The sequence below is a fragment of the Nothobranchius furzeri genome, chromosome 6, assembly GCF_043380555.1.
Source record: "Nothobranchius furzeri strain GRZ-AD chromosome 6, NfurGRZ-RIMD1, whole genome shotgun sequence".
NCBI classification, from domain to species: Eukaryota; Metazoa; Chordata; class Actinopteri; order Cyprinodontiformes; family Nothobranchiidae; genus Nothobranchius; species Nothobranchius furzeri.
Genome location: NC_091746.1, coordinates 65,184,868 through 65,207,889, shown reverse-complemented (window position 1 = coordinate 65,207,889; position 23,022 = coordinate 65,184,868). Strand labels below are relative to the sequence as shown.

General features: G+C 40.9%; 1 protein-coding gene and 1 long non-coding RNA gene across 7 annotated transcripts; both read left to right on the top strand.

Moving 5' to 3' along the window:
* Positions 1-1,971: 1,971 nt before the first annotated feature.
* Positions 1,972-18,970, top strand: srek1 (splicing regulatory glutamine/lysine-rich protein 1). 6 transcript variants are annotated; one of them, XM_054744561.2, is made up of 12 exons: positions 4,725-4,859; positions 5,160-5,209; positions 5,307-5,429; positions 5,745-5,860; positions 5,940-6,086; positions 8,884-9,062; positions 9,209-9,339; positions 10,891-10,990; positions 11,068-11,175; positions 11,408-11,473; positions 11,594-11,705; positions 18,583-18,970. In XM_054744561.2, the coding sequence occupies exons 3-12, from the start codon at positions 5,399-5,401 to the stop codon at positions 18,742-18,744; spliced, it is 1,152 nt and encodes a 383-aa protein (XP_054600536.2). In that variant the 5' UTR covers positions 4,725-4,859; positions 5,160-5,209; positions 5,307-5,398; the 3' UTR covers positions 18,745-18,970. The 6 variants fall into 6 exon arrangements, with proteins under 6 accessions (XP_054600530.2, XP_054600529.2, XP_070408550.1 ...); XM_054744555.2 differs by lacking the exons at positions 4,725-4,859; positions 5,160-5,209; positions 5,307-5,429 and adding exons at positions 1,972-2,306; positions 2,456-2,589 and having other exon boundaries at positions 11,071-11,175; XM_054744554.2 differs by lacking the exons at positions 4,725-4,859; positions 5,160-5,209; positions 5,307-5,429 and adding exons at positions 1,972-2,306; positions 2,456-2,589.
* On the top strand, positions 4,388-4,859 carry LOC139070355 (uncharacterized). Its single transcript, XR_011520892.1, has 2 exons — positions 4,388-4,616; positions 4,715-4,859. It is a non-coding gene; the product is annotated as an uncharacterized lncRNA (long non-coding RNA).
* Positions 18,971-23,022: the final 4,052 nt, after the last annotated feature.

Sequence of the window (23,022 nt, the reverse complement as noted above, 5' to 3'; positions counted from 1 at the left end):
ATCTTGGCAAAAGTATAGAAAATGTCAATCTAGGGAGATTAAAAAAGCTGTTTTCACAATTTCTTTTGTGTTTAAGTTCCCACAATGTTTATATTTATTAAGCAGACTTTTGAGGATTTCAGACCTAACTAATCAATTTGTAAATAGTTTTAAATGAAAACTTTGAGAAGAGGTAACAGCATTTGTGACTCACGATTGTAAAACCAGCAATAAATGAAAATACAGAGGCACCCGTTTAAATGTATAGTTACGTCTAAGGTTTCTCCGGAAACGGTCACAGTGCATCAATGGTTGACGAACATTGATCCAACATTCCAGATTTTGTACATAATCACCTGTTTCAGATGTCACCTGTGGGAAATAAACTCATGCTGTTTAACAGTGATCTCTTTTTGGTTTTTCTGTTCCTTAATTTGGATTTGAAGGATGTTTTTTTAACAATTGTTTAACAAAACTGATTTATCTGAATTACTTTGATATGCAAGAAAAGTTGAATCTTTGAAAAGCTGAGCAAGAGGCTGATGGGGACTCGAGTCTCATTTAAAAATCCCTCAGCAACTTGAGACTCGACTTTTACCTGCCCCTGATAGACTAGTCTCTTGAAAACCTGAAACTTGAGGTGGTGTTTAAAAACCATGTCAAGACCTGGTCTTTGCATTAGGGATGCAACGATACCACTTTTTTCCAAACCGATACGCTACCGATAATTGGATCTGAGTACTCGCCGATACCGATTACCAATACCGATACTTCCACCACACAACAAAATGCAATGATTTGGAATACAGATTTTATTTTCTTCTCTGTTTTCAACAGGAAAAGACTGAGGTAGATAAAAAGTAAAATATATGACTGGAAATCATCACAAAACTAAAATGTTAAGTGAACAGAGAAGACAAGTTACAGTGAAGCCATTTTCAAGCTACTGCATTGGTATCGGTTCCTGGTATCTAACTTTTACAGACACAGATACTGGTATTGGTATCAGTATCGGCACTGATACCAATAACAGTATCGTATCGGTGCATCCCTACTTTGCATAGAGAGACTTGACCTGGACTTAATGTGTCTCTTTAACACTCGATATTTGATTTCTGCTTAGAAAATATTGAGTCACATGACTTCAAAGGCTTGCCTCTCAGACACTTGGGACTTGAGACTTGGAGACTTGAAGCTCGACATAATCTTCAAAAATCCAAGATTTAGACTTGAGAATTTACATCATTTTTTTCTGTCAAAGACTTGAAAAGTTTGACTTGGAGTTGTGTTAAAAAAAAACCTTGAAGGCCCTCAAACATTTAAGACTGACTTTACATAGAAAGACTTGACTGGGACTTGTTCCTTAAAGGCTTTAAACTTGATTAGACCTGAGACTTGAGGGGTCAGGCTGGGTGGGGTGGGGGTGGGGGACAAACATTGCTGTTTAGTATTTTTCCTATTTGTGTCGAGCTTATTTTTTGATCATTTTAAGCCAACTTCTTATCTTTTAAATCATCTAAACGTAACGTACCAAAAGGGTCAATGTTCACCTCCATATTGACCAACATAACCTTTCATCTACAGAAATAAATCCACTTTCTATTTGGCCTTCAAATCCAGAAGGTTCTGCTTGGTGCTTGTTTACATACAATAAGAAAACATTTCAAACAAACACTCAGTCCCAAGGTCTGATGCAGGAACCTGGCTGCTGCATTCCTCACAATACATCCCAGAATGCAACACGTGTGATCCCAAGCCCTATAGGAGAACTTTGAAAAAGAAAAAGCCCACCACAACTCCATACATATTGTACCTGGTATATATGGTATTAAGGGCCCACACTTTTGTTTGCTCTAGGCCCCCAAACTCCTAAGTCTGTCACTGGTTATGCCCACTGTTTCGGATGACTTTGTCATTTTTATGTATTTGGCTTCCAAATAATTAATTCTACCCTAAAAATAATTAACCACTGATGTTTAATTTGTAGTTTTAATCTTTTTTTGTACCAGTAAAAGCGACGTAGTGTTAAATTGTACCTTTAGAGGCGCTAGAGTGCCTCCAACTGGTTATCGGACACTGCTTACAAACAAGAGAAAGAGTGAGTCCTACGGCTCCGCCCTCTGCCGAAAAGGATAACAGAAATACATTTAGCATAAATATAACATTTAGGAATTATCAACACAGGTATTGGATTCTAAAATGAGTGGAATACCAGGTACTGCCGTTGTACAGGTCACCAATTTGTCCTCGGCTGTGAGCAGCGAGCAGATGCGGACTCTGTTCGGCTTCCTGGGAGACATCGAGGAGCTTCGTCTCTACCCCCCGGAGTAAGAGCTGTATTCCCCGCTGAGGGTCCTTAAGAAACACCGTGGCTCTGCGGCCTTGTCGATAGTTTCCCGAACGTAAATATGAGAAAGTCTTGCCTCGAACAGATATTAAACCTACATTTTCTCTCCCTTTGTTTCCTCCCTCACAGCAACGCCTCTCTGTCTTTCTCGTCCAAAGTGTGTTACATAAAGTACCGAGACCCTTCAAGTGTTGGTGTGGCGCAGCATCTCACCAACACTGTTTTTGTTGACAGAGCTCTGATTGTAGTGCCATGTGCAGAAGGTGAGTGCAGTCCCTCTGGTCTAAAGATGTAAAAATGTACCAAATGACTTCCTGTGGACGGCTTACCTGGATGTTTTTGTTTGGGGGATTTTTGCACCTAAAATCGGTTAGCAGCTAGAGGTCGACGGGGTTTACACGGTTAGCAGACAGTTACTCAGATTTTTAAGCTTTTTTTTTTATTATATAACTGGCATCAGCTGGACTTGTTTTCTGCAGAAAAATCTTGATTCTAGATTTTTATGACCATCCATGTGTTTAAAAATAACCACAAACAATTTGGCTTTACTGTAAATTACACATTCGCTCGGTTTTTGGTTACAATTAAATGTTTCAGATGAGCAAAAACAACCTGAGAAAATGCTAAATCAAGTTTTTAAATAAGGATTTAATTTATTCAGGGAAATAAAAGTATTCATACATACCTGGTTCAGTTTGTGAAAAGGAGTTGCAATCATGTTAGTGAGAGTGCTACATCTTTGTGGAGGGATTTTCTCCCACTATTAACATTTATAGTAAGTAGTTATTACTTTTCAAATATAATAACTTACATGCTAATTCAACCATAGTAACATCACACAATTCATTTATTTGTTAGAAAAACAAGTAGGCAGAAGTAGAAACTTATTTAGCCCTACCTCTGAGATGCAACTTATCCAATTCTAATCAGAACAAACAAAACACAAACATTTATTTTGACTAAAAAAAGAGTTAAAATATATTCCTTACTAGGAAAAACTGGGTTTTTTTTTCTGTAAAAATGAAACTGAGAAAACCAGCAAAGTTTATTTCAGCTAAAACATAATAAATGTCCCTATTAGAAACTTTTTATTTTTCAATAACAAAAACAAAAAAGGAAAATGCCGCAGAACCAACAAAACACCATCATTTCTTCACACTAAAGGGGAAAAAATGCAAAATAATCCAATTTTGAAGTAAAGACTTTTTTGTTGCATAAACGGTTTGTTGAAGGTCAAAGGTCAGACTTGCTCCTTCGGGGTTTTCAGGTAGAGAGCAAACTTTATGGTTCCATTAATTACAGCAAGTGGTCTGGATCCTAAATCGGCCACCACCATGGTTGAGGTGCAGACTGAACAGAAAACGTCTTCCTAGAATGCTCACAGAGATGTTTTCTGAGGGAATATGCGACGGATCATCAGATTCTTTTTGGTCAACTGAGGTTTTCGAGGTTTTCTCATTGAAACACACTTATGACCTGAAATAAGCATTTTGTGTTCAGTCACTTAGGTTTTTGCTCATCTGTGACATTTATATGTGACAAAAAGCAAAAGAAGAAGAAATCTTTTCAACGTTGGCGGTCGACCTCTAACTTCAGCCGAGTAATTTTTTTTTTACACGTATTTAGCACAGGCGGTGGGGTTTTTAAGGTCAACCATGTTTTCAAAGCACCCAGCCATGGTTTCTGTTGGTGAGACAAGATGGATGTCATTGAGTTTAAATGTAGAAAGATGATTCTTGATGGAGCGCAGCCTCAATTATCACAGGACTGTCAGGGTGGAGTAGCTAGGAAGTCAAAGATGTTGTGACTTAAAAACAAACCCATTACTGTACAGTTCAGTCAGTCCTTTCTCTCTCTTTCTCATCCTCTCATTTATTGGTGCTCACCTTCTTCAAACCTCCCTCTCCTTGTGTACACTGGCATTGATATCACCTCTAACCTGATGCATTGTGTCCACGTGACTTGGTGCTGGATGGCTACTGAGTTTATTAATTTGGTTTTGTATGTTTTTTTTCTGTGTGATTATGTGTGCATATCAGATGGCTAGACTGGCCCAGCTGTTACACTACACTAGCCTGAGTCAGGCATTGTTTTCCAAGCCACTATCCGCGATCGGGTCATCGCAGCCTTCAAGGGGGAATGTGACCCGGAGAATAGCCCGCTGAACCTTCCAAGATGGACACCTTGTCTCTTTATTTGTTTATTTTCGTTTTATTTTACCTTTTGGTTTGTTTCCTCTCATACTATCCCATGTTGTCCACTTTCTACTGTCTCTATCTAGAACCTGCAGGTTTGCTTATCTCTAGCGTTGTGTTTTATATTTGTTATTTTTGTTTGTTATTTTGATTATTGTCCAACCCCTACCCCCCTCTCTCTTTCTTGCTACAGCTGCGGCTTGTGTGTGGTTGGGTTCTGTCCAGGTTGCTACGGCATACCGGTGGGATGTGTGTCACACAAGCGATGCTAGGAGGATCGCTAGCTGTTTCGTTCCCTTGTCTCCTGCACCGGTTGACGTAGTGAAGGGCTTGTCTAGGTGTTAAAATGACCCAAAATAATGATGCACATCATCTTTTGACACATCCAAGCACTTGTTTTTGACTTTTAAACTGTAGCCAAGGGCAACATTTAGGACTTTTACCTCACATTGCTTCAGTAACACGGATCGCACCATTTGCTCATCCTAACATATGCATTACTGATTTGCTTTCATAATGCTTTATTTTTGAAAGATGGTTCCTTGCGTCTTTTTTTTTTTGTGCTGAAGAAATGAAAATCCTGTGCTAAGTCCCTCCAGCTGTACTCAAATTTGTTGTTGTTTTGTCTTCTTCTGCAGAAAAGAAGAAGATTATAACCCGCAACGGAAATGAGCAAAAATCCTAATTGGTTGTTTTTATTATAGCTAAGTTTTTTTTTAGCTAACATTTCCAAAGTTCTTAAAATTGTTGTTCTTTTCTGTATCTGATGTTCTGTGTGCTATTAGTGATGCAGCCATTGGGGTTGTCTTGTGTTGCACACCTTTCCAACACTGCGAAAACGATCGCCCCACGGAAAAGCGCCCATGCTTGATATCGTATGGTTCATGCCCAATATGTTTCCAGTCCAGGTGACCCATAACATCAAAGTGTTGACTCATTCTCTGCATTGTGTCTTTCTTTTTAACCTATGAAAAGAAAACAACAGAAACATTTTTCTTTTGCTTCTTGAAAAAAAAAAGTTAAGATTCTTAGTAGTAATAAATATTTGAATGTGGAGAATAACTGAGTAAATCCATGTTAGGATGCCGTGAGTAGCCAGTAGATGACTAGTAGGCTGTATGGGGAGGTGTATGCTCTCTTTCTCTCTAGAATACAGTGGGCTAATTGTGCAGACAGAGAAGAGCGCCTCCTTTTCCTTCGCTGATATCCGTTTTGTCCTTCAGGGAAGATTCCAGAAGAAGCCAAGGCTCTGTCGCTGCTGGCCCCCGTCGCCCCAGTACCCAGTCTGATTCCTGGTGGAGGGCTGCTGCCAATCCCCACTCCGGCTTCGATACCAAGTGTGAGTTATCGTCTTGTCTTAATGGGTGTCTTTGTGCTGTTAATCCAACGCAGCCTCTGTGTGTCCTCTCCACCTACAGCTGAACCTCCCTTTAGTGAATCGGATCGCTGCCGGCTTTGATGCCTCGCCGTCGGTGCTCTCGCAGCCTCCCCTCGTCGGAAATGTTGATCCGTCAAAAATCAATGAGATCAGAAGGACGGTTTATGTCGGCAACTTGAACTCACAGGTAATCTAGTTTAAATTATTAGAGTGATTTTTGGTTTTTGTGACTTTTTACTGTCGTCAGCTTTATTTATATAGCGCTTTACAACAGCATGAAAGCTGACCAAAGTGCTTAACAAGCCAAAACAAATACAATAAAAACGAGCAATTTGCTAAAATGCTAGAATAAATTATGATAAAAGTCTCTGAATAAATGAAATAGGACTGCAACTAACGACTTTTAATAGTCGACTAGTCACAGACTATTGAAACGATTAATCGTCTAATCGGGTTATTATTAAAGGGGCATTATGGAAGTTTGACAGCCAAAACATGTATAGAAATAATAAATGTCTTCTTCATACATTCTCCTGCAATGCCGTGGTCCTGTAGAATGAGCCCTGGCACTTTTACTGTGATTGCCTGTTTTTCTGTAAAATCACAGAAATAGAGAGATGCTCGGATCGAGCGGGCTGCTTCATGCGCGTTCACGCTCAGGCATAGCCCGTAGCATTTGCTATCCGTAGCTTTAGCAGCAGAGAGATAGGTAAGTGCTACTTTGTCGCTGTTCCTAACACCTAGTGACAAACCTAGCTACATTTCTGAGGACCCTTAGCTACTTTCTGCAGAACTTTCTTCTAGATATTTCCTGCAAATTAGCAACAAAATAGCCATTTTCGCTCCGTTTCAGCTGTCATCAAGGATATAAAAGTTACAGAAACGAAGGACGTCACTGGCGCTTTAGCTCACCTAGTAAGATGTCGGACTTTCGTGCTGAAGACCCGGGTTCGATTCTGGATGTGAACATAGTTTATTTAGAGTTTCTTTTTACATTAATGGTATTTTTTTTACAGTAAGATGCCCAAATTTTTATTTGAGACTCGCCGAACGGCATTGAATTCACAGATAAAAAAGATGTGGGTTCAACTTTCATTTTGGAACAATTTTTCAAGCAAGGGAAGGGAATGATCTGAGCATGCAGGAGGACTGACCCATCTTAAACCTTTGTCGGCTGTGCTGAAGAGAAAGGTACAGAACCAAATTATTTCAGTTCAGTTCAGTTCACTTTATTTCAAACATATACATTCACCAACATTTCATAAAAATCATTCCACGCAATTGTTTGAAAAGGAGTAGGGAGAAGTGTATACTTATTTAGCCCTACCCCCTCAGGTTTACATCCTCATCATCAAAATGTAAACAACAAAACAGTTACATTTAATTATTTAATTAATTAGCTGCGTGCTCTCCCCTCCTGTGTCCTCCAGGCCACACACACACACACACAGGACTGTCTCAGCTGTTATTTTCGTTACGGAGTGTGCACGTACAGCATGCACGCCTCGTGCACGAGCCTACTATTGAAGCTGCCGTTACGTTTTTGGCCTGAGGGGGCAATCGCGAGCATAAAAATTCAAAACTCCGTAAGTCCCTTTAAATTTTTCTTAAATTTAGCATGAGATTGCTTTAATTGTGTGAAAAATGATAATAAACACAAAACGATGCATACTTCAATGGAAAACGCATATTTTATTGAACTTTGCTGCTGATAGGCCAATTCATACTAAAAGTAAATAAAAACGCTGTCTAACACCAATTAGGCACAGTGCTCAGTCAGTATAGACATAAATGCATAAATAAAATTAAAATACTTTTGTCAGGCACAGTCAGGCAAAACATTAAATCTCTTTTTTTAAAAGCGAAAATATGTTTAAAAAAATGTACAACATACATCCAAAACAAAACGTATTGGCTTTGGTGTTATTTAAATCTTACCGAGGTGAGTCAGACTTGTTTCATTCAACTGTCCGACGTGCTTTCTCGTTAAGTGTTCATGCATCAGCGACGTGCTGCCGTGATACGCGAGGACTGCTTTGCTAATAATGCAGGTCATCTTTTTATTCGCCGAATCCAGGCTAGAATGCTCCCAAACTGTAGATGTCTTGGTACGCGTGGCTGCTGTGTTGGACGCCGCCATTTCTGTTAGTTGGCGCTCAACAGAGAAGCTATTGCGCATGTGCGACTCTCGGCAGAGATTGTAATGAAGTGAGATGCCTCACTCGGTCGGAAAAAACACGTCTGGTGACAACGTCGACAATGAAGTTCATTTGTCGATATTTGTCGACAACATCGATCCCACGCCTCCGCTGGGGTCGGGCCGGACCCCATTAGACATCAGCATAGTGTTCTAAAGCAATGGTTTCCATTGGTGATGGAAACAGACCAGTTATGCTCCAAGAGCCGAAACACACACACCCTTATGTGTTTTGGTCTACATCGGATCTTCAGCGTCTCAAAGGTACTAGTGGGGCGATGTGTTTAGCGGGTTTCTTAAATACCAATCAGTTATTTAGAAAAGGAAATTTCCAGTCACATTTTTGTTTCATGAAATCCTCAAAGGAGTTTAAAAAAAGCAGCTAGCCATAATCATCTGAATAAAATCTGTGTGTGTATTCCGTGTTTAAAAGAAGAGCAGAACCAGAGGTTGGCTGGCTCTCCTTCCCTTTAATCCCTTCCTGCAGCTCGGATTATCTCGACACGTTGAAATTCTTTTCTTTTCTGTTACAGTAGGACGTTGTGTTAGCACGTTTGAAATGTTAGATTTGTCTTGTTTTAGACAAAATAAGGCGTCTAAAACGGAGGCTTCTGTGCCACGCTTGAGACTCAGATCTGACTACGTTGAAGCCAGAGATCATCGTCATACACGGCAGATCATTCAGATACACATACAACATCCTCATTCAGGTCGACGGAGAGAATCAAAGCCTCTCAATCTGGGCCTGAAGACCTTTTTAAACCATTTCCTTCCGTTTCCCCATCAGACGACCACAGCAGAGCAGCTGATGGAGTTCTTCAAGCAGGTGGGAGATGTGAAGTTTGTGCGAATGGCCGGAGACGAGAACCAACCCACTCGTTTCGCCTTCGTCGAGTTTGTTGAGCAGGAGTCCGTCGCCAGGGCCCTGACCCTGAATGGAGTCATGTTTGGAGACAGACCCCTGAAGTATGTCCCGGGACGGGTTTGACTCTTCAGTCTAGCAGCTGGTTTTTAAACATTTAAGTTAAATGTTGTTCTGGTTTCTTACACAGCGTGATGTTATTGGGTTGTATATTGAATGCAGGATTATAATACTGTTGGGTGTCTTTCAGGGTTAATCATTCCAATAATGCTATTGTAAAACCCCCCGAGCTGACGCCCCAGGCTGCTGCGAAGGAGCTAGAGAGTGTGATGAAGAGGGTGAGGGAAGCCCAGTGCACCATCGCTGCTGCTATAGAGCCAGGTAGGCCCTCTGGATCTGCTGCACCCACGGCTGGATGCTTATATCTCCATCTTTTAATAGTTGGAAGCAGGGGGGCTGCCAGAGATTTTGGGCCCCATGAAAAAATATCAAGTTGGGCCCCCTGGGGGCTCGTCCACAGCTGGAGCTGGGGTTCCACCATCCCAGACTCGAAGGGAGAAAAAAATATAATATATATAACTTATATTAGTGTTTCAGTTTAGCTTAATTATGTAGGTCTACATGCATTCTTACTTATTTACATATCATTTTCACCAGCTGTCTCTCATTAAACAGTGAATTTCCTTCAACAGAATTAGCAAAATCACTGCTGGAAAAAGGAAATGCACGTGCTGAAAGGTGTTAATCTCATTTTCCCTTAAAATGTGTTTATTTATTCTAAAATTTTATTTGATGATAAAATTCAAATGTGGATATCTAATTAAATTTCCATATTGTGTCAAAGCTTTACATAACTACAATCAAATTAATTAGTCAAAATAAAGCAGGGACCTCTGAATAAATATACATTTCATAAAGACTAAAAGATTGTTTAATGTCTTAAATTAGAAAAAAATACTGCAAAGTACTTGTGATTTTTAAACTCAATTTTTTTTATTCAACTTTGACACTTTTTTGGGCCCCTGACAGCTGTGGGCCCTTAGAGTCTTCCTAATCTTTCACCGCTTTACGGCGCCCCTGGTTGGAAGACTCCGACAAGACACATTTGGTGTTATTGCTTCCCTTAGAATGAAGGCAATAAAAACCGCTGCCACCTAGTGGTTGGCGTGTGAGTTGCACCACAATAATGTTTGCATGTAGATTTGCAACAAAACCTGATGCACAGATGTTAAATATTGATTTAGTGTACTCTTATTTTGTTATGTCACTATGAAGTACTACATATGATATGTATCTCAATAGTTTTCTTTTTGTGAAGTATTTACAAAATAGCTACGTGTCTCAAATGTCACAAAGTCACTTATATTTATAATATATTCATAATCTTAGTAAAATAGTTAAAATTCTTTATGCTACGTCTGGGGGTGGGCCCTGTCATACTAGTCATAATAATACAGTAAAACCTTCTTTTTACCGGGAAAAAGAAAATCCAGGTGAGCTAATTTCGTGAGGGATTACGCTCACGTGGGTCATGCAGCGTATATAATCTGAGATGACAAACACTGCGGGAATCTCACTGTATTCACTCTTAGTGAGTCAGGAAAGACTATTTTGGCCACTACTGGCCCCCGTACCGTGCGCCTGCCTCTCCACACAAACAGGAAAAACAAAAATCAGTCAGTTGTGGCTAAAAGGCTCGATGAAATTACCAAAAAAAGAAAAACCCAAAGGTAAATACACATTTTAGGGCAGGACTCTTAACATTTTTGATTACATAGAACAACTTTTCTGGACGTTTTGTCAGTTTCCTGGGCAAAAACATAACATTTCTTATAAATTGGAGATATTGTTTAGTTCTAGCAGTACCAATGGAGTTCTAATCACATGACTAGAAAAGATCCTATCCTGAGACGACTCTTGATGCTTTGACAGAAACAAAGAAGCGTTCCTCCAGTCGGTCTCGGAGGTCACGGCGGTCTCGCTCCCGTTCACACTCCAAACCCCGCAGGAAGAGGTCTCGTTCCAAGCACAGGTGCGTTCACAGGTGATTCTCTTTTTGTTGTGATGGCGTTGTTGTCCAGTCAGTCAGCTTCTTCGCTCCTTTTGAAGCAGATCGTCACAGCGTCTGTGGCCAGGGCTCGCCTCCCACAGCTCCAGAATTGGCCACAGAAGGAGATCTCGCTCCAAAGACAGAAGACACGCCCTGAGTCGCTCCAGGTGAGTTCACGGATTTCTCAGTGTTTGGCATCCGCTCCAGTTACTCGTTAAAAATAAAATAAAACCATGTGATCATCCCGTTGTTCCTGCGTCTGACACTAGGGGTCGCCAGGTTTCTCTGCTAGGAAGTGATAGTTTATTAAATCCAAAAACAAAACAATTTCAGATTGTTTAAAGTCATTTAAAATGTCTGCATAAAAAAGAGGATTTAAGTCAAGTTTTTCGTCATCAGGGGCCACAAGAGGAGGAGTCTGTCCCGAAGCCCCCGAAGGAAACCCAGGTCACCGTCTCCAAAACGGTCAGCTCTCCACATCAACTGTTTTCACGCTTGTCTTTTATGTTTTGAGCAACTGAACTCGTATTTTTAAAGCAAATATTTGTTGCTTGGTGTTGATTTGTTTCTTATGTCAACTTTTAGAGAAAGAAAAGAGAAAAGGAGAGAGCGGAGCCGGGACAGGAAGGAACGTTCCACGTCCAGGAAGAGGAGCCGCAGAGATGAAGACAAGATGAGCAAATCCAAGTCAGCAAAGGTAACAGAGCTCGTTCTTGTAGACTTAAAAAGGACGTAATCAGGTTCCGAATAGAGTCAAAGGTTAAGTAAATTTTAACGGTGAATGTGCATGTTGACCATGGGGTAAGGTAGCATCAATAAAACAGATGCTAACAGGTGCTTTTTTATGTCATCATGACAAATAATGGAAATTTTTCTGATAAAACACTGATGATTTCATCCGTTGATTGTTTGAAGAGGTGTGCATTGGGAATGTTTGCCTGGCATTTCCGCTGATGGACTTTCATCCAGACCTATCCACCTCTTGCCTAGGTCCCATGAGCCTTTGCGTAAAATATGTGACTGACCTCCGGTCTGGTGTTTGTTTACACGGAGACCATAGACAGATGATGCGATCTGTTCGCACTAATCCACTTTTTATGGTCTTTTTAGTAACATGAACTATGTGGGAACACCAGCTGTCACAGCTGAATCAGACAATCCCTCTGCCTACTGCAGTAGAGGGGTGAGGATGGCAAAAGCTAACGTACAGTGGTACTTTAGCTACTTTCTTAAAGGTAGTGGCCAGACTCAGCATTACAATTGTAGAAATGCAGTATAACTACACTTTACCATCTATATCACTTATGTCAGACTCAAGGCCCGCGGGCCAGATGCGGCCCGCGGAGCATTTTTATGTGGCCCGTGAGATAAATATCAAAAATATATTAAAACTGGCCTGCTGGCCGATTTTACCGCAAAGACTTCAACTCCCATGATGCTTTGCGGCGTCAGCGCGGAGCCGACGCGCCCCCTCCTTTGTGTTTTTTCCAGCGCCTGCTGCCGGTGTCTGCAGCTCCGCTGTCTCGGACAAACTACACTCCTCTCACTCGGCGCCGAGTTCACTCAGCTGTTTTCTGACGTTGAAGCCCAGAAATGGAGATTCTAGCCGCTCAGTAATGTGTTCACGACTTAAAGAGAACGTTTTCAAACTAACTTCCAGACAGAGCTGATATAACCCCAGCGAGCAGCGACACGCTCAAACCAGCACGACTCTGTGGCTGCTGCCGGTGTGTTTCCTCCCCGACACACACCAACGTGGTCAAGCTGCTCAGACATGTTCATCAGCACAAACCTATGTGAGCACCTGTTGTCATCTAATGTTGTCGTTATTATGATGAAGATGAACAAAACAACAGGAGTCTCCTCCTCAGCTCAGATCAACCCCATGATGCATGTATCTGGCTGGAACAGGTGAGCATCACAGTAAACCAGTGGAGCAAACTGAGCTTTAAATATGTTGGTTTTATGCTCTTTTTCTGCTCCAAAATATGAAAGTTAACAGGTGAGATGTTGCATTTTCATTTAAGATAAAATGATATTTTTATTTTGTTGTTGGCCCGTGAGAAAAGATTTAACCTACAGTAAACAGGAAGTGGAAAGGCTGCAGATAGATGAATAGAATAGAAAATCTCTTTATTGTTCCCAGTGGGGAAAGCTAGACGTCACAGCAGCGATGACACTTATTACAGGAGAAAACAAGGAGAATAAAAAATAAGAAAAATAAATAAACAAGAAAACATAAATCCTGAATAGATTTAAAAAAAAATGCTGATTATACCACAAGTAATGAATACCACTGATGCCTTTTATTTGTAACTGACTTGCTCGTGTGTAATTTGGTTATTCCACATTCAGTGTTAATGCAGAAATAAGTTTGTTTCCAAATTTAAAGGTTCAAAATTGCATATATGTTGATAAAGAAAATGTGCAAATTTGCCGTCACTTTTTCAAAAATATTAAGTTTGGCCCTCGACTCCGTCCCAGAGTTTCATTTCGGCCCCGTGTGAGTTTGAGTTTGACACCCCTGATCTATATGAAAATGAACTGGGTTCAGTTTTTCATTTTGTTAAGGAATTTAATCATAAATCATTACAGAAAATCTAAATTCTCTCCTCCAGGCAGTGAAGAACTGTGTTTACTCACACACGTCATACCAGGTAGCTGCTGTTGCTAGCATGGTAAATCACTGTATTTTGTTTACCATCGTGCTCCTAATTAAAACAGAAAATTGCGTTTACAGCTGCAGCTAAAGGTCTGAGCCATATGTCCGTGTCCTACATGTATTTTAACTAACACAGGTTTGATCTAAAATAATAACCTACATCTATAAATCCATCTAGAACCGCACCGGTACTTCTGGACTCCAGCAGGCGAGTCCCGTTAGCATGACTGCCGCAGCACTAACCGTGTAAGCTCCGGTAAAGAACAAGTAATTTGTGAAAGCTACGACACACACACACACACACACACACACACACACACACACACACACACACACACACACACACACACACACACACACACACACACACACACACACACACACACACACACATACACACACACACACACACACACACACACACAGATATAATCTAAAAGATGATCCCCATTTTTCAACAATAGATCCTCCAATAGGACCGGTAGAACCTCCGTGTCACCCTGGATTAGAAAACAACAATCCGAGCTAGCGAGTTAGCATCAGGAAGATTTATTCTGGTAAGCAATCGGTTAAATATTTTCTGATGTTATATCAATAAATACACACAGCGGTAGAGCTGGCAACACGTTATTATACTCATCTGTAGATTACTGAACTGTATTGGGACAATATGATGGAGCTAATCAGCTGAGAACTCAACTGAAAGCTACCGGTGGAGCACAGACATGAAATATTTAACAAACTGTACCAATTTTGGTTCCGAAGATGAACAGAATCCTCCCCGGTGTCCTAATCGGGCCGCGGGTTTTCGGAGTGAAACGGTCCAAAGCATGTCTGCACCTCCGGTTCTGATATCCAGCTGCAGGGCACGGAGTTCGGTTGAACTTCTCCGGTAATCCAGTATCCGTTCTCGTCGCCGTATCCCAGAGGAAAAACAAATCTGACCGACTAGCAGAGGCTTCAGAAGCTACATCTGACTGATGACACATTGTTCTCTGCTATAACGCTAACGCAGAAACACCGGAGTCAGGCGTTGTTTACTACAGCTGTTTCAGCAGAGCACCTTGCGAAACGTCACCAGCTGCCCAGGGCTTAGACCGGAAGTTAGTTTCTGTTTTTCCCGTGCCAGTAAAAAAACATCAGATTTTCTTCAAATTCCAGCTGCGAAAATCCAGAAATCTTACTCATCTGAGGTTTTAATACACATTTACACGTGCTGTTCAGAGGAATTTTGCCTCTGGCCAATATCTCTTAACTATGTCGCGTCCAGGGGGCAAAGGAATGGACGATGTTAAAAGCTCTGAGGCTCAGTAGTACCGTATCGTAACAAGGTTGGTCGTGTCTTGTTAAAAGCAGACGTAGAGCCGAGTCAAGGCCTTGAATCCCTCATCATCAAGCCTGGGTTTCAGCTTCTACATCAGGTCAAATACAAACAGCAGGTTTACGACGGGTTTAATGATCATTTTCAACGCATTGATCGTGTATAATGCAAAAAGTTGAGAATGCAGGTCCTCTTGCTCTTATGAACAGCCAAAGTAGAACACATGTTCCAAACATCGCTCTTGTAGCCACGAATGTAACTGTCTCTGGTTGATGGTGCAGCCACGAACAGCACAACCTGCTCCAAAGCTCGTGAGTACATTTTACGGGGATGTTCAAATAAACTTCTGCTAGCAACAGAACCTCACCATGCAAGCCAATGGCTATGCGCTACTTCTGGTATCTCACCGGATGATGCTCGCATCATAATTTCTTCATGAGCCGGCCCAGGAATAAGGTGGATGTGGTGTAACTGTAGATCTGTAGTAGATCTAAAGCAGCTGTAGGGGCAGATGTACTCAGGATGTTTTACTCAGGTAGATCCTTCTGGCACTGGTCCAACACTAACTGGCTACATCTGATACTCCAGGCTGTTATTGTTTACTTATCTTGTTTTAAGAAGTGTTCGTGTAAGTTAGCCGGTGTAACTTCATCAGATTGCCCTCTTCAAGGGCGGGGGGGTGGGGGGGTGGGGTGGGGTGGGGATCTACCTGACTTGCTGTTTGCCAATTTCACAGTTTTTGTTCTCTTAACCTCTTCAGCTAAGAAAAACGTTCTTTTTGTGGTAAATGTTTGCTTCAGCTCGTACATGGAACCACACACCCAACCTAGATTTGGTTTACTCGTGAGATCCACGCGGTTCAGAAAGAGCGCAGCTCCTTTCATCTTTATCACTCTCCATCTTTTGGATTGATATGAATCTAAACTTGTGTGACAAATGAACAAATGTCCTCAAAAAACACTCTGAATGTGCAAAGCTCTACTTGTCGATGTAGCTCTGGCAGCTTTGTCACGTAATTCACTTCACAGCTTTTTGATGTGTAAAAGTATTTTTTTTTCTTTTTAAGAAGCAGAAAGAAACATGTCAGATTTTATTATGCTCACAATCCTGTAGCACAATTAGCTACTTTTTCATTTAAAAGAATAATTTATTAACTCTTTTTTACTCAAATTTACATAAAAATGTTTAGATTAAATCAAAGCTGTCCTCACTTGTTCTCCATTACAGCTAAAGATTAAAAACACCAGATTTCCATCAGCACAACTCCTTTAACCACCGATATCGGTGCCATGACATAAACAGAGTTAACAAACCACAACTCCAGTTGTGATGGAAAGTTATTTAGATCGTGTTTTTGTGTCAGTCTTGTCGACATTTTTCTTCTCAACACCCAAAGTATCTTCCCAACACTTGGTGAAGCCTCGTAACATTTGACTTTTTAACACTTAGAAGGTTCCTCAATGCTTGGTGAAACTTCTCAACTCTTGAATCAGTGTTCTCTAAGAATGGATTGGCTCACAGACAATTACATTAAGAAACAATGCTGTGGTAGCTAACTTTAGCCTGTCTATGATGTTAGAACTGCTAATGTGTTACTAACATCAGAGACACCTTTTCAAAGCTGGTCTGATACTCCCCGCCCTTTTACTTCACATTATTCAGCTTGTTGTTTCACATTTTAAGATATGCTAAATATTAAATGGCCTGTATTTGATTTAACACCTTCTAGGATTCTACAACCCCCCAAGGTGCTTTACAACATAACCAGTCATTCACACACTAGGAGGAGGGTATCTTTATTGCCATTTGGACACACATACTTGGTCTGAGTATGTAGTAATTCTTCTGCAGAAGCATGGAAACATAAATCTGCCAATGCATAAAACCAATCAGTTGTTAGCTTGGCAGCCACCCGATATATAGTCTGGCCACGACCCATAGACGGAGCTCAGTTGTGGGGTGGGATCCACGGTTGTCTATCAAACTGTCTGCATACTATTAAGCTTAGTTTATGCTTGACGCATTCACTTTCCACTTGGTGATGCAGCTCGCGGATGGAATGCGCTTCACAACTCGCAGCGTTTATGATTCGTGCGGCTTGTCTCTGCGGTGAGCCAATATTCTCCCAAACTGTAGGGGGCAGCATGGAGCTCTACGGCATGCATCCAACACTACACCATAGTAGAAGTAGAAATTACTGTTTACAACATGGCATTTCAGCATTTTTAACAGCGTCCTCGTCTTTTCCGACAGTGCGAGCTATTTCTCTCCAAGAATTATTAACAACATGTTGATCACGATGATCTTTGAGAGTTGAATCATACAAATGTCTGTATTTACCAACCTCTGCCATACTAGTGCTTGCCGGTCCGCCATGTTTTTCCGCGTCCAACCGTCCGCGTGGTTAGAAATTTTCCTAGGTGCACGTTGCGGAAATTTTGGGCCGTGCGGAGACGCGGTGGAGGGGCGTGGTTGTTAAAATGACGCAATTTCGCCGCGCGGAGCCGTGCGGACCTCGCGGACGCGTCAAGCATAAACCAACCTTTAGACAACAAAAGTGACATACTCACCACTATGGATGTCAGTCATTGGGGCAGTTCGCCACACACTGCCAAAGAAGACGCAAACACATCCGTTTTCAAAATAAAGGACTAAAGTACCTCTATCTGCTCTTGACTCAAAGAAAATCCCAAGTCTAAATAGTCCAAAGTTGATGCCAAAGCTGTTTCAAATGAGCTGCTGCCATCTTTGTTGTTTTGCTCCACTGCAGCAACATCCCAACCCACAAACCAATAGGGCACTGCGATTGGCCGGACACAAAGCTGGTCGGGCCTGCTGAAGCTCCAGTGGATCGTGACTAGACCGACCTTCAGAGCAAATCATTTTGCTTCTACTACGGTCTGTCTAGGTTTCTAGGCTAATCAATAGTATGAACAGCAATAACATTCATGTTGGAATAATATGAAACTGTAGCATTTGTATCAGTATAGGACCCAAAAATTCCTGTCATCATGCCTACGCATTAACAAAATGCGGTTGGTAGAGCTCACATTTTTCTACACGTAGATGATTAAAAATAAGAAGATAAAAACCTTGAAGATCTAACAACAGTTGTCGGGGATCCTAGCATTTATAATTAACATGTATTCCAGGTGTAATGATGTAAGGTTGGTACTAGACGACGTGTAGATGCTACACTGCTCTTGAGTTGGCACGTATCACACTGGTAATGACGTAGATTCGGAGTTTATTACAGAAACTTATTGTGTTTCGGCACCACATAGCCATTTAAGTTGTTTCAAAGTTCAACTCACAGTTTATGGCATGAAACATTCTACTTCACAGGTACAAACATCTTCCATTAACTCTTACACTGTTTTTACTTTTTTGTTGCTATGGCAAAAGTATCCCGTCTGGTTCAAGCATGGTGGGTAGAACCTATAATCTGAACGCAAATGGGTTTTTAAGGTGGTTGGTAACGGTTGGGTTAACTGGTTGTATATTTTAGACGCGTTTAGGCGATTTTCTACCACCTTCATTAACGAGCACCTGAGCATTTTCATCCCCACTCGTCTCTTCTTTGTTTTCCAGCTCAACAACACCAAAGTAGAAAAGGTGGAGTATGAAAGCAACAGAGAAGGCTCGGTCACACCAAGTGAGGACATGATGTCATCAACGTGCACCCAGCATAACGGCAGCTACAAGAGTCACCGTGAGGAGGACGGACATTTGCAAGCGAATAGAAACAAGTGAGCCTTTAATGTCGCCATAGAAACGAACGCGGCTCCATCAAGGTGTCCCGGCACCCGGCCGTGTTCGTATTGATTCACAAACGCTCACAGCAAATCCTTTTTCACATCACAGCCTCATCAAACTCACTCAGATCTTTGTAACCGAGCTGGTTTTCCTGCCTGAAGAACCACGGTAGCGCCGTGTTTCAGGGAGCGTGTTTAATTCGAGCTCACAGAATCACCCCGATGCCAACGCTTGTTTCAAAGCCGTTGTATTAGCTTATAAAACACTGTCGAGAGCCTGCGGCAGCATCCTCCACCAGTTTGTTCTTGGCTTTGAGAATCAAATCCGTGTTTTGAAGCTGCTGAAACGTGGGAGCTTACAGTTCTGAGCCAACTGCAGAGTTTCCAGGACTCGTTCGTGTCTCAAACAAACGTCGGCCGGAATCTGGGATGGGGGAAAAAAAACTCTGTGAGTTTAAAGTTGGTTTTAACTGTGACTTTGTCTCTGACTGTAACCCTTTGTAGATAAAAGCATTTAATGCCTTTTAGACTGGCAGTGTTATCTTCCACCGCGTATGTCATTTCCTTCATATTAAAGCAGCAATCAGCCTTACGGTTGGTGGAAGACTGTCCTCTCCTTCATTTAGGTAAAGTATGATTCACAAATATTTAATCGGGGACACAAATGAATGCTGTTTGATGCACTTAGGATAGAACATTAGATTATCTAGTGTGGAAACGTTTATATTTACAATTACTAGAAACTGCGGCGGTTCTTCAGGAATACAGAGGTTTTATTTAGATGTTGTTTGGCTTCCATATTAGTCCCAAGTCTCCTCTTTTAGCATTTCATTTATGTTTGCAGCCCTAACCCTGTGCGTTTGTCAGTGTACCTTAAACTGCTTTAAGGAATAGTGTAAGCTAGATATCATTACTTTAGTTTGTCAGCCAGAGACCTGATGAAGAACATCAACGTTATTTAACCCCAGAAAGCTGGAAATTCCTTCTGTTTGTTGCCTTTTGAGGTGAAGCGGCTCGTCCTGTGAAGTAAAACGTTTTTGTTTTTAACAGTAAAAGTAAGATTCACACATGAGTCAACATTAGCAGAAAGATAAGAACGTGACAGCCGTTTGACGCAGGAGGAATTGTTTTTTTTAACTATCTGCATAAGTGTTGCAATAAAAAAGTTTTCTGATTGTTAGCTTTTCTCTCACCATCAGTGTGTTTTTAATACGTGTGAACTAATGGACATCAGCAGCAGTTAGAAGGCCCCGTTGTCGTGTTTACTGACATGTTTAACCCTCCTTTCAACCCTTCAGTTAATGATTACAGAGAAATACTGGGAAAAGATGAGATGCAAGCTCTCCTCTTAAGGTGTTTTACAGACCTGGAGGCGTTGATGCTCTACAATGTTTTTGTCCGTGTTCCAGATTTTCTCTTAAGCTTAATTCAAACGTTAGACAGCACACCGAAAGGTCGACACTGAAGGCAACGTTTTGGATCTCTTTGGCTTGAGAAGATTTCTGCAAAATGCTTATTTGGCCTTTGGGGGAAGTTTCCACTCTGTGTTTCACTGGAGCCAGAGCTGGCTTCTCCTGCTGACAGCTGGACCAGTTCAAAGAATTCCCAACAGACAGAATCAAGAAGTCGGAAAACCAACTATGTAACAACAGGTGGTTGAAACCGGACATTGGGTTTAGACTTTAAGATTGTTTTTGGGACTCGCACTTGGCCTGTCGAACCTAGTGACTTGACTCAACCTGGGCTAAACCTATGTGACTCGTACTTGCACTTGGATTCTCACACTAAGGACTCGAGAGATGGTTATTTAAAAAAAAAATACTTCCAATTCTTAGAGTAACATGATTCTGCTACAGCTTTTGTGGATTTTAATCATCAGTCAGATAATTAAAACAAACCAGAACTAGAGGTTGACCGATATTGGTTTTCTATTGCCGATACCGATATGTGGAGGTCACGGTCAGCTAAAGGCAGATATCTAGACATTTTTCACCTCATTTACCTGCTAAAATGTCACTAATAACATCAGCTAATGCACAAAAGTTCTGACGCCGACTCTGCTTTTCAACACTGAATTTAACTAACTGCCCAGTGTTAAAATCTGTATCTAACTAAAGTTAATCAAACAAATAAATTAACTGAGTTAACTATTAACTATTCAAATCTGGTAAAAGAAAAAATGGTTGAAAATAAATGTTTAGAGTACTTATTGTGTAGTTGTTATTCAGGAACGTAAATATGGACCGTTTCTCTAAACACGAGTAAGCTGTTGCGTTCTGTGTACTTGACAAGTATGTTCTTGGCAAGAACACCAGAAAGTTCGTTTTGCCGAGTATGGGAAGATGAGGACGGCATTTGGAACAACCGTATACATACACAGCAAATTTTATAGGTTACACACAATTATTTACAATAACTGACAGATTTATATTTCATTTTTTAGTCTTTCTGATATAAAACTACATCTGACGTTCAGAGTATAATGGTTTGTGACGCAATGCATTGTGGGATACTTTGCTGTCCCAAGTCTGCAGAAGGATGCATCCTCGATACAACGAGCAGAACAGGAACACATCCAGGAAATTTGAGCAGAAGAAACTTGCTTTATAACGTCGCGTTCGTGCAGGCAGCAGGCTGCGTCTTTGCTCACATGCTGCTGCTGCACGGCGCGGCATGTAGTAATGGAGTGTTCCATCAGGGGGTGCTCTAGACTACTCAGACCGGACAGAGAGAGCCGGGTTTGTGGGTACAACTAAAATAAAAGCTCACTAACTGTCAGTTTTGAGATAACGACAGAAAAACACATTAATTTCGGAAGATGTGCACAAACAATGTCTCAAATCAGCTCAAGTTACGCAAGGCAGCCATTTTAAACACGCGTACGTGTCATTTAACAAGTATATTCTGGTCCTTGGGATTGGAAGAGTACTTGGGCTAAAGCTGATGATGTTTATCAAGTACACAAGTACAGACAAGTACACATATTGAGAAACGGCCATTCATTTAAATTCAAATCAGTGTAACCAGGCTGCCCAGGGACGTGCCTGACTTTAAATCAGCTTTACTAAGGAGATGCTGATATATTAAAAGATGGTATATTTGGGCCTACTGATATCAGTCTACTACTAATCAGAACACTGATGCCTTCACTATCATGTTTCAAATGAAACTACCTGAAAAACCCTTTTCTAAACAGAATCACCAGCTAACGTTTAAGCATCCAGTCGTATGTAACTCCTGTTCTTGGCAGTATTTGACATACGTAAAGACCTGATTGGATGATCATTAAAGAATGTTTACAGACACTGGCATTTATAAAACAGACTGGTAATAAAGTAGACATCTGTTTGCAGAAATAACCAGACAAACTAAGTGTAGCTAAACTATCGCCCTACTCTGTGATCCTCTTGTGAACCTTTTTGGCAGAAAAGAAAACACTTTTGTGTGCTATTGAGAGAACTTTTGGCATTTTGACTCATGGAAAGTGTCCTTTATTTATCTCTGTACGCATTTTCCAACATCAACCAGCAACTGAGGTGTTCCACAGATCCTGTGTTGTTGCTGTAGACCTACTCTAACGAAGGCTTTTCTCATTTAGCCGACGTGTGTGTGTGTTTGTGTGTGTGTACATGTCTAAAAGATCAAAGGTCAAATAAGCACAGAGGGTCAGGAAGTGCCTGTACTAGGATTGTACAGGAAACTAATAAAATATAGATGTTGAACAGATGAAACGGAGATCTTCTTTTTAAGGATTGGGAGTTTTCTTTGGTAAAATAAAGTTAAATTAAGTGTTTAAGAAATTTCTCCCGTTTTTTTGTGTAATTTCCAACATTGCTGTTTTTACGAGTGTAGATGTGCAAAACGGTGAACAGATTCAGTAAAAGCTACATTTTACTTTTTGTTTCCTCTTCAGATTCAATTTTAATGGCTGCTGTTCTTTTCTTTTATTGTATTTTTAAATAATCAAACTGATGATTATAACTGCAGCCAGAACTGACCGAAGTAGTCCTAGAATCCATCATGTGTGTGAATTTGTTTGATGGTTCTGCATCAAGGGAACTGGAGGCTTGGTACCGAGTTTGTAACGGTTTGGTGACGTTTTTAAAATATTTGGATGTATGTACAGAATATTGAGAATTTAAATGATATCTGTCTGTAAAAGCTCTCAATAAAGGAACTTTTCACTCAGTAACTACGTTTATCTTCTGGCTGTTTATTTCAAACCCTTTTAAGTAGAAACTGAGGTTATTTACTTAAAATAGTTTTTTTCTGACGT

Bases quoted from the DNA above. Each gene is read 5' to 3' on its own strand.
- srek1 (XM_054744554.2), top strand. From the start codon at position 2,179: ATGAGTGGAATACCAGGTACTGCCGTTGTACAGGTCACCAATTTGTCC. The intron at 9,063-9,208 runs GTATGTCCCGGG...GGTGTCTTTCAG, and splicing joins TTTGGAGACAGACCCCTGAA to GGTTAATCATTCCAATAATG. The intron at 11,474-11,593 runs GTCAGCTCTCCA...GTCAACTTTTAG, and splicing joins AGGTCACCGTCTCCAAAACG to AGAAAGAAAAGAGAAAAGGA.